This window comes from Mus pahari, chromosome 23 (genome assembly GCF_900095145.1).
Source record: "Mus pahari chromosome 23, PAHARI_EIJ_v1.1, whole genome shotgun sequence".
NCBI lineage: Eukaryota > Metazoa > Chordata > Mammalia > Rodentia > Muridae > Mus > Mus pahari.
In genome coordinates this window covers 24517213-24528274 of record NC_034612.1, presented here as the reverse complement: position 1 = coordinate 24528274, position 11062 = coordinate 24517213, and the positions used below count along the sequence as shown (strand labels likewise).

The 11062-nt window shown below is 48.5% G+C and overlaps 2 protein-coding genes across 3 annotated transcripts in view; one reads left to right on the top strand and one right to left on the bottom strand.

Annotated features, from left to right (window-relative positions):
- Positions 1–1097: 1097 nt before the first annotated feature.
- On the bottom strand, positions 1098–8804 carry Sbds (SBDS ribosome maturation factor). The gene is made up of 5 exons (XM_021186862.2): positions 8529–8804; positions 7347–7476; positions 5863–6063; positions 3633–3797; positions 1098–1835 (listed from the first exon to the last, which is right to left on the bottom strand). The coding sequence occupies exons 1-5, from the start codon at positions 8654–8656 to the stop codon at positions 1707–1709; spliced, it is 753 nt and encodes a 250-aa protein (XP_021042521.1). The 5' UTR covers positions 8657–8804; the 3' UTR covers positions 1098–1706.
- Positions 8805–10195: 1391 nt separating this feature from the next.
- The window catches only part of LOC110313163 (S-adenosyl-L-methionine-dependent tRNA 4-demethylwyosine synthase), an 88407-nt gene continuing 87540 nt past the window's right edge, over positions 10196–11062 (top strand). For both annotated transcript variants that reach the window (XM_029533928.1, XM_029533927.1), the window contains exon 1: positions 10196–10316. In XM_029533928.1, the coding sequence (XP_029389788.1) occupies positions 10313–10316 (4 nt within the window). In that variant the 5' untranslated portion in view covers positions 10196–10312. The remainder of the gene's footprint in view (positions 10317–11062) is intronic.

Genomic DNA, 11062 nt, shown 5'->3' with positions numbered 1-11062 from the left:
CCGCCTGCCTCTGCCCCCCTCCCCCCAGTACTGGGATTAAAGGCGTGTGCCACCACGCCCGGCTACCCAATTCTTTATTTTTCATTAAGTTATTTTGGAGACATCTCACTATAAAGCCCCAGCTGGCGGGCGCTTTCTAAGTAGATCAGGCTGGCGGCCGAAACAGATCAGGTCTCTCCCTGTCCCTGAGTGCTGAGATTAAAGCTATGTGCTAACAAGCCTTCCATGTGTATGGGTTCCCGTGTACTACTGCAATAAATGGAAGGAAGGATAACTTGCAGAAGTCAGCTGTTTCCTCTACCTAATGTGGGTCCTGGGGGTAGGAGGTCTGGGCCTTTGTTGGTCATGTTGCTAGCCTGAGAATCTGTTTAAAACAACAAAACAAATCCCAGAAAGAAACACCTCATTTGTGAAAGCTGGGTTTTTTGCCTCTGAAAACCAAATTTCTTGTGCTATGGTAGTTGGTTGTAGATGAACAAACTCTAAAAACAGGTTGGTCACAGGACTATAGTCCCAGTATTCAGGAGGCTGAGGCAGGAGTACTGACTCCTAATGGGAAGAAAATAAAAGCAAAACAAAAAATCCAGCAAGGTACATTATGCTCTTGGATGTTTTTCTGTTTGGGTTTTGAAACAGGGTTTCTCTGTAGTCCTGCTTGTCCTGGAACATCCTGGAAACCAGGCTGGCCTTAACTGAGAGTCTGTCTGCCTCTACCTCAGATGCTGGGATTAAAGGCCTTTGACTAAGACCCTTAAATCACAGAGACCAAGCCAAACCTGTAACTCCCTGCGCCCACCTCAATCTGTGATGGTTAGTACCACCATGTAATCACCATGGGAACAGCCCTCTGTGGGCTGGGGTCCTGACCGAATAGAGCGGAAAACTGAGCGTCTGCAGATGCACGACCAGCTGCCTCGCCATTCTGCCACCACGCCGCCTCTGCTGTGAAGGCCCGTGACCCCTCGCATGCTGAGCTGCGTGTGGTAAAACCTCACCTTCCTTAAGGTGATTTTCCAGGCATTTTGTCACAGCAGTGAGAAAAGTACCGAATATAAAACTAGAGCAAGAGGAAGTTGTCTAGAAATGCAAGCCAGAGCTTAGTAAAAATAAGTTTTATTGATTACATAGAATTTTAACTATACTAACATATATTATAAACCTTTAAGAATTAGTATTAAATGACGGTATATATTTTCCCAAGAATAATCTGAGTCAGTTTTGGTATCATGTTTGTTGAAAATTAGAAAGTCAAATTCTCCCTAGCCATTATACATCTACTGGGAGGAAACCAGGAGTTCTCTCCACACTCACACCCAGACCTGGACTTCAATAAGCAGAAATACCCCATCTTCTTTTCCAGCAGGCGTACCCCTTTTGTTATACAGACCCCTCTCCAATCATCTGTCACGGACTAACTCTACCTTCTTACCCACCAATGCTTTCTCTGGTCCCCCTTGGAACTAGAAAGGCAGACGCAGCAGTGAACAGCTGTTCTGGACTCTGTATTTTGGGTTATTTTTCATTTTCGCTGGAAACTCCAATTGACAACAAAAATACCCAGGTACCTGGGTAAATGTTTAACACAAGATGGAAAGTGGCACGTTGCTTGGGCAGGGCTTTTGGCAGGTCACAGAATGAGTTGCTGCTGCTGCTGCTGTTAGGAACAAGAGTCTGCGGTCGTGCTCCGGCTGAGGCGCCGGGCGGTGTCATTCAAACTTCTCATCTCCTTCCTCCACGTCCTTCAGACTGAGCACTTCCAGAGAACCCTTGCCTTTCGTTTCCTTTTTTATTAGCTCATCAATTTCTCTAAAGCAGCCGGGGTCGATGAGGCACACCTGCAATGATTAACACAGCTGGTTTCCAGGGGAAGATGGGTAATGGCATTTAATGCTCAGGGCAGACCTATGGCTGTGTTCTAGGTGCTGCTCACACGGTGGATGCCAGGGCAGCAGGCTGGGTCTGGGGTTCAGTCTCAATGCTAAGCATCTACTGTTGGACTTCGGGGAAAGGCACTTATCCCTTGTTACGGTTTGTATATGCTCAGCCCGGAGAGTGACACTGTTAGAAGGTCCCTGTGGGCATAGGCTTTAAGACCCTCTTCCTATTTGCCTGGAAGTCAGTATTCTGCTAGCAGCTTTCAGATGAAGATGTAGAATTCTCAGCTCCTCCTGTATCATGCCCGCCCGGACACTACCATGCTCCCACCTTGATAATGGACTGAACCTCTGAACCTGTAAGCCAGACTCAATTAAATGTTGTTCTTTATAAGACTTGCATTGGTCATGGTGTCTATTCACAGCAGTAAAACCCTAACTAAGACACCCTTGAAGGTTCACCTGGCCAGTGCTACAGCTCACAGAGAGAGAGAGAGCATTGCTTAGCATTAAGATCCTGGGTTCAGAGGCTGAAGAGACGGTTCAGCACTGGCTGCTCTTCCAGAGGTCCTGAGTTCAAATCCCAGCAACCACATGGCTGCTCACAACCATCTGTAATGGGAGCCAATGCCCTCTTCTGGTGTGTCTGAAGACAGCCACAGTGTACTCATATATCTTTAAAAAAAAAAAAAAAAACAACCAAAAACAACCCTGGGTTCAATCCCTAGCACCTCACTCCTTTCTAAGACATCCATATTCTAACCCCCAACCCGTGTGTGTGTGTGTGTGTGTGTGAAGGGGATGTAGCAAACTATGGTCCTCTCCAGGATGAAATGTCGCATTAGACTTTTATAGGTCACCACCAGCTGTGAAACGGCCCAGAGGCATGCTGAGAAGCCATGGTAGGTTCTGAAAATTTCAGGCATTTCCAGTGTGGGCAAGCTGTTTCTGTCTAGAGTAGCCAGCTCAGCATCGAATCTGTTCACTGCTAATGCTTAAACCATATTCTGGAAAAAGAGCTGGGTAACTGCTAGTCTCAAATTTACTATGGAGCTGAACTCATGATTCTCCTGCCTCTACCTCCAGAGTCCTGGGATGACAGGGGTGCACACCTGGCTCCACTTTTATTATTAGTTAGCCCATAAAAGAAGAGTCAGTGTAAAGTATATCTTATTATTTCAAAGAAAACGAATATGGCCAACACAATTCTGCTATGAATGCTTTGACAGAGGCAAGTAAAATAATCTTGTGAATGCTTAACTGCCCCATCCTGTTTACACATGGACACGTTAGCCTTGCCCAAACCCTGTAAATACTGTTCTATGGTTTAAATAGGAAATGTCCTAAACAGGCTCACGCGTTCCAAGTCTTATCTCTGGCTGGCGGTGCTATCCTGTCACATCTGGGAACTTTAGTGGCTGAGGTCTCCATGGAGGGAGTGGATTCTCAGGGACCTGTCTGTAAGCTACACCTGCTCTCCAATCCCCCTATCTCCTCTCCATCCTGTCCTGCCGAAGTACATGAGGCCAAGCAGTTGTGGGCTGAACCCTCTTAGACTGAGCCAAAACAAAACCCCACAAACCCCTTACTTTCATCTGCTCTCTCAAGTGTTTGGGTCACAGCCACACAAAAGTATTAACACAGCATTTATGATCAGGAGCGAGGCTACTCGGGTAGAAGGAAGCCAAGAATAATGTGTTAAGGTCATAATCAAGGGACCTTGGCTGCGCCACCTGCTCCCCGCCCCCATCATCTTACGATCTCCAGCTGCTGGCTGTAGTCCTCACTCTCCACCACCTTCATCAGCGGCTTCAGCTTTTCCTTCAGCTTCTTCCCTTCGTTCATTGGCAGGATAAAACGCAATCGCATGTGGGCTCGCTCTATCTTCATCTTCTCTTTCAGCTGCTTTATCACTTCCAAAGCCTTTAAGACATAACGAGAGGTGCTTGTTACTCAGTGTTTGTGCTGCACTAACTCCTACGTTAGACACGGACAAAGCAGTTTCCACACAGCTGCATCATGCCAGCGGCTTCACGGCCAAGGTACCAGCAACCCTAGCAAAGTAAGACAGGGTCTCATTTTGTGAAGTGGAAAAAAATCATTCTTTCCTTTGCAGAAAGCACTGTCAAAGGCTGCGAATCAGTTCAATGGTAAAGCACCTACCTAGCCTGTACGAGGCCCTGGGCTCTGTCCAGCTCTCCAAAAGCAAGAAAATGTGTGGGGTGGGAATTTCGTACATTTGCAAATGTGAACTTCTCTAGAACAGACAAAATGTCTTTTTGCTGGCCTCAGAGACTTCTAAGGCCACCATGTTTGAAGCCATGAACTTTGAGGACCTGAGGCCAGAGCTGAGTTCATAGTAACTCTAGAACAGTGGTGAGACCAGAGACATGTTCCTTGGGAAGTTGGCCCAGAACATCCCACCAGCTGTCCAGCAAGGACCTTCCCACTCTGTGGACACCCCTACCTGAGAAGCTGTCATTGGGCAGAAAAGACTCACTGGCTTCCTTGAAGGTCAATAACTAGTCATTCAGAGTGTCGGGATGCCTAGTGATACACACTTAAGTCCCAACAGGCCTTTGCACTGGCACCTCCGTCACTGACCCACAGGGAGCATCACTGGGAGCCGGATGTGAAGGAGACACGGGGCTGAGCTTAAGGAATCCGAGGATTTATGGAGAGGGAACAGTGCACAAGTGGCTGACGTGAGGTCACGAGTCCCTTGATGACCCTCCTAGGTTGTTCCCTGTACAGAGACGCCCCTGGTTGGGTTGTGAGAATGGACATGAGTAGTTCTGATGTTGCTCAGAGTTCTTGTGTATCGAGGTTCTTCTCTGGCTCCTTCCATTTTTCTGCCAGGCCGTTTCTGGACATACATGATCGATCAGGGCGAAGTCAGGAAACTGCCTGAGCACTGATGACTTAGGCTGTTAGTTATATGGATCATACTATACTTCGTGCTCTGTTAAACACTACTGTTATTTCTTTTGAGTATGCATGTTATATGAAAATGCAAAGAGGCCGGGTGGTGGCGCACACCTTTAATCCCAGCACTTGGGAGGCAGAGGCAGGCGGATTTCTGAGTTCAAGGCCAGCCTGGTCTACAGAGTGAGTTCTAGGACAGCCAGGGCTACACAGAGAAACTCTGTCTCAAAAAAAAAAAAAAAAAAAGAAAGAGCGTGCATGCATTTATATCTGTCCATGACCCATATGCCCATAAGGACGTTGGCATTCTTCTTCTATCGCCCTGTTCCGTACTCTCTCAAGACAGTGTCTCTCACTGAATTTGGAGCTGCTCTGGTAAACAGCAATTCCCAAAAAGCCTCCTGCCTCTGTCCCCACAATACTGGGGTTACAGGTGCAGAAGCAAGGGACCAAATTTAGATTCTTATCCAGGTCCTGGATATCCAAAATTATGTCTGCGTTCCTGTGTAGCAAGTGCTCTCATGTCCTGAGCCATCTTCCCAGGCCTTTATTTTAGAGAATTTGTCATGCAATGCAGTTCAAGTTTGCCTCAAATTTGTTATGTGGTGAAGGATGCCGTTTTGCCTCCACATCCCTCAAGATGAAGGTACCAGTATTTCTAACTCGAAAAGGTTGTAAGCTCCGTGAAAGTACTACAGCGCTGAACAATCTAGCAGAATGGCTGGCTGGACAGGGCTGAGCTGTAAGAAATATGTTAATAAATACAAACAGCAAAAGCACTCAGGTGACTCAAAGTCCAAGCTTTGTCTTTAAAGGTTTGCGCTGGACAGGAAGGAAGAGTTCTGTGTGTATTTGTGTTCTGTCACACAGAGGAGCAGCAGCTAAGGGAGTGGCTGAGCTGGGAGAGGGTCTGCTCAGAAATGCTCACATCTCTCCTACCATCTACCAGCACAGCAAGGCGGTCTGGAAGTGTGTGCCTCTGATCCCAGCACCGGAGACGGGGAGGCAGGAGCATCAGCTACTCCTGTGGCCCTGGGTCCTGAGGACAACAAGGAACCCTTACCTGCTGCTTTGTGCTCTTGTTGGGTTTCACAGAGTAGTGGATGTCCTTCATGGCCCTCTCGATGAGGATAACGGTGTAAGGTCTTTTTGTTTCTGGGTTCACACACTTGTCTGCCACAATGGTGGCAATATCCCTAAACATCTGCTCCAGCTGTGTGTGCCGTTCTTTATCTGACACTTGAACTTCTCCTTTAGTCAAAATCTAAAGACAGCAGAACATACAGAAAGCCCTCATCAGTTCTGGGTATCTTTCTCCACTGCACAGAGTTAGGTAGTGGGGAGGAAAGGAAGTGTCATCCACTGCAGCTGCTCATGCAGATCCACGTGCTGCCTAAATCCAGCACCAGCTTATAAGGAGTTCCGGGATCCTACTGAGGGCCAGGGACAAAGTCCATTTAGAGCAGCGGTCCTCAGCCTATGTATGGGTCATGATTCCTTTGGGGGTCATTTACATTATGATTCCTAACAAGAGCACAATTACAGTTGTGAAGTAGCAACAACATAATTTTATGGTTGAGGCTGGATCACCACAACATGAAGGGTGGTGATAGTGTGCACATTGCATGCCAAAGGCCCCATGTCCAATCCTCAGAACACCCACCACAGAATCCCCACCCCCCCCACCCCCCAAAAAAACCATAGGCAGATGTGGTGGCATACAATTTTTATCCCAGCAGTTGGGAGGCAGAACTAGAAGTTGAGGCCAGTCTGGTTTACATAGGAAATTCCAGGCTAGCCAGAGCTACATAGTGAGACCTTGCTTAAAAAAAAAAAAAAAAAGGCTGGGGTTGGGAAGCACAGTCAGATAAATGAAGTGATTTAAAGTTAATTTCTAAAGTTTGATTTAAAAAAAATCCAGAAGATGGACACGGTGGCACCCTTTGTCTCTAAAAACAAAAGAACAAACAAAAATCAAATCTAGGAGTTTGTCATATTCCAGGATGGCTGCTGTACTCTTTGATAAGATGGATAAGCAGAGCCAGTTGGTGGTGGCCACGCCTTTAAGCTTAGCACTCAGACGCAGAGGCAGGCGAGACCAGCCTGGTCTACAGAGTGAGTTCCAGGAAAACCAGGGCCACACAGAGAAACCCCATCTTGAAAAACCAAGATGGATAACCAGGCAGTCATGCAGCTCCTAAGGATGGGCTAAAAGAAAGGTCCAGGGTCAAGGCCTTAGAAAGGAAATGGCAAATTTCAATGCCCCAAGTTGGTGGAATATTTAAGGTCCCACCAGCCTTAACTGGCAGAAATGCTCTGGGAACCATCAAAAGTGTTACAGAAAAGCCACCGAAGGCTGAGAGACCCCTCAAACAGGACAAATACCATACAAACCTCCCCAAATCGCCCAACAATATAAACTGGGGGGAAAAAAAACCCAACAAAATTTAAAACAACAAAAAATCATCAAGAAAAACAGTAAAAACAGTGGTCCTGATGTTGCCTACAATCGTGAGATTTTGTTATGTTGCACCTGGCAGGACCTACCTGCTTGCAGATTTCAGTCTGGTCGTCTGTCCCAAATGCACTGATGAGGTCTTCCTTCTTGGCAACCTGACCTTTGGAAACATTTACAAACACTGAATGGGTCTGCAGAACTTCATCAAGGTCTTTTTCCCTTGAAAGGGCAGGAGAGAAAGTCCTACGTGAATCCACTGGATAGTTGAAAATACACTCACATTTAAACACAAGAAATGGCACGAGAAATGGCAAGTGCTGCGAGCTGGGTGTGAGGTGCACATCTGTAACCCACCATTTAGGAGGTAGAGGCAGGGAAATTGGGAGTTTAAGGCCAGTCTCAAACAAAACAAAACAAAACCCTAAAGAAAAAAAGAGAAATCACACAACACACACACACTCCCTCTGGGGACTTGGTGACTACCTGCGCAGGACAGTATCTGTATTCTCCCACTTCACCAAGGAAGGAAAAACAACGTCATTGTTTTATGTAAGGAATCACAGGGTGTGGTGGGGAGTGGTGCCTCTATCCTGGAATATCAGTCCCTAGATGGCAGTAGCGAATACACTCTGCACTTTGGAAGACTGGGGATTCTGGGGTGTGTGTGACATATGCTTTACTAATTTCAGTATCTGTAGGTGTAGATTAGATTCCCCATTATTATCCCCGGGAAATGACCATAATGATTCTTCTTTTCTTGGTGATAGCATTTGGAGTGTCGGATTCCTGTCTTTTTTTTTTTTCCGAGACAGGGTTTCTCTGTGTAGCCCTGGCTGTCCCGGAACTCACTCTGTAGACCAGGCTGGCCGGATTCCTGTCTTAAACATTTAATCCAAGAGGGCTACTGCAATTTCGGGTCCTGTTGACCGCAGCTTTGCTTTATTAGTACAGGGTGTCTGTCTGTCTGTCTGTCTGTCTCTCACACACACACACCACACACTAGTTCCAGGCTGGCCTGGAACTCGCAGCAATCCTCCTGCCTCAGTCCCCTGAGCGCTGGGATTACAGGCCTAAGCCATCGGTCCCACCCGGCTCTGATGGCGTTTGTGGTTGGCAGATTTTTATGCTACCAACAAAATCCCAAACCAGCACCCAATCCGAATCGGGTAAACCAGGCCTGAAAAGGTACCGGTGGCTCTCACGAGCCGGGGTTGGGGAGGCCAGGCCTCCGGGCGGCCAGCCGGCCGAGCTCCGGCCACAGGATTACTCACACGCCACTCCGCCAGCCGACGACCTTGTTTTTATAGCAGGCGATTTCGAAGCGCTTCCCTCCCCGCTTCATCCGCACCACGGCCACGTTGGTCAGCCGGATCTGGTTGGTGGGGGTGAAGATCGACATGGTGGCTGCTCGCAGATCTCCAGAGGACGCCAAGCGCTCTGCTGAAACGACCCCGCGGCGCGCGAATCCTTAACGCCCAAGGAGTGCGGGGCTCTTCCGGCAGCTACTCCGGGGAAGCCGCGACGACTCGCCCGATCGCCCTACTGCGCGTGCGTCAGGCGGCGCACTAGCCGGCAGCCGACGAGAAAGCAACTACGCCTGCGCGGTGTGACTTTTATGCCCTGTATCCCCCACCCTCAAAGGAAGGCGGGCCGTGCGGCGATGACGTCATTTACAGGCGCCAGTTATGCCCACCTACTATGGGTCAGTAATGTTTATTGTCCGGGTGGAAACGTGGTATTTTGGTTGAATGGTTCTGCCGAGTTCAGAGGCTGCGCTCATTTTTATTATTTATTTATTTATTTTTTCGGGACAGGGTTTCTCTGTGTAGCCCTGGCTGGCCTGGAACTCACTCTGTAGACCAGGCTGGCCTCAAACTCAGAAATCCGCCTGCCTCTGCCTCCCAAAAGCTGGGATTAAAGGCGTGCGCCACCACGCCCGGCTATAATTTTTAAAAAGAAGTAATGCGCCTATGCACCTGGGAGTCAGAGGCAGGCTAATTGCGTTGTAAATTCGAAACCATTTTGTTTTACATAGGCGAGTTACAGGCCATCCAGAGCTACACAGGGAGACTCTTTCTCCAAATAGGAGAGTTATCCTGAATCTCGCGATCATTCTGATTCAGCCTCAAGAGCGCTGAAATGACCGGTTTGTGTCACCAAACTGAATTCGTTTCTTCCATTTATTGACTGATCGATTGACTGACTGATTGATTGAGGCAGGGTCTCATTATAGCCCTGGCATAGGGACGTCCTGGGGCTCACTACGTGGAATAAGCTGTCCTCTAACTATTGACTGATCGATTGACTGACTGATTGATTGAGGCAGGGTCTAATTATAGCCCTGGCATAGGGACGTCCTGGGGCTCTAACTAGGAACTCCCAGAGATCCGCTAGGATTAATGGTCTGCAGCAGGCCAGGTTGTCACTTCTTTCTTTCTTTTTTTTAAAGATTTATTTATTTACTATATGTAAGTACACTGTAGCTATCTTCAGACACTCCAGAAGAGGGCGTCAGATCTTGTTACGGATGGTTATGAGCCACCATGTGGTTGCTGGGATTTGAACTCCGGACCTTCGGAAGAGCAGTCGGGTGCTCTTACCCACTGAGCCATCTCACCAGCCCGTCACTTATTTCTTGATAGGACTGTCCTCTGTCGCGCCCTTTCCTCTCCCGAGCCAATGCGAGAAGTACAGTGGAGCAGGACGCACGCTTGCTTTTGCATCTCCCGCGCTGGACCGAGGGTCCCCCACGGGTCCGCCCCTTTCCACTCTGAGCCAATCCGAGAAGTACAGGAAGTGCTCTAGCATCTTTCCCAGGGTTAGGAGCTAGGGCTTCTCTCTGGTCCCGCCTCTTTTCTATGTGAGCCTATCAGAGAGGAAGTTAGAGCTTCCGCTAGCTCCTTGTTCTTCTTCTGGGCCCGCCTCTCTGTCCCCTGTGGCCAACGCGGGCGGGTCTGCGGACGGCATGGCTTCCCTGTAAACCCGACCCTCCTGATCGCAGTCCCGCTCTCTCTGCGTTTGCCGGTTGACTTGCGTGGCTCGGACTCCGCGGAGGATGGGTGAGGCTGTGCTGGCCAGGGTCTCAGGCGGGCAGAGAAACAGCTTCCCCTTCCACGGGGGGCCTTAGGTTACCGCACTTGATGTGTTACTGTTTGTTTTTATTGTATCTTTTTTTCCTCTTCTTTCCTTTTATTTCTGTTTTCCTTTTTGAAAGGGCCGTATTATGTATCCCAGGTTAACTCAGAACTCACTGTGTAAGCTCAGGAAAATTTGGGACTCACCGTGGAGCCCATGTGTGGATCACTGCTTGTAAAGCAACTGGCTCCGCATTTAGTGGACAGCTGAGGCTCACCTAGAACTCACGACCCAGGAGGATTAGGAAATTGCTCTGTAGTCTAAGCTGGCCTGGAACTCGGATGTAGCCCTGGTTAGCTTCTGTTCCTCCTACCTCAGCCTACTGAACGCACATATTAGCCGGAGGCTGTCGCTCCTGGGAGCTCCTAACTAGGTTTTTCCCTTTCTGAGCCTAAGGGACACGTTTCGATGGAAACTGGTCTAACCTCAGGGGCGGGTGATGGTGGTGGTGGGGTAACTCCTTATCCACGTTTTGGGACTTCTGGGTCTATTGAACAGCACCTGTGAACAATAAATTTCACCGGGTGGTGGTGGCGCACGCCTTTAATCTCAGAATTTGGGAGGCAGAGGCAGGCGGATTTCTTGCGTTCAAGGCCAGCCTGGTCTACATAGTGAGTTCCAGGACAGCTAGGGCTACACAGAGAAACCCTGTCTCGGAAAAAAAAAAAAA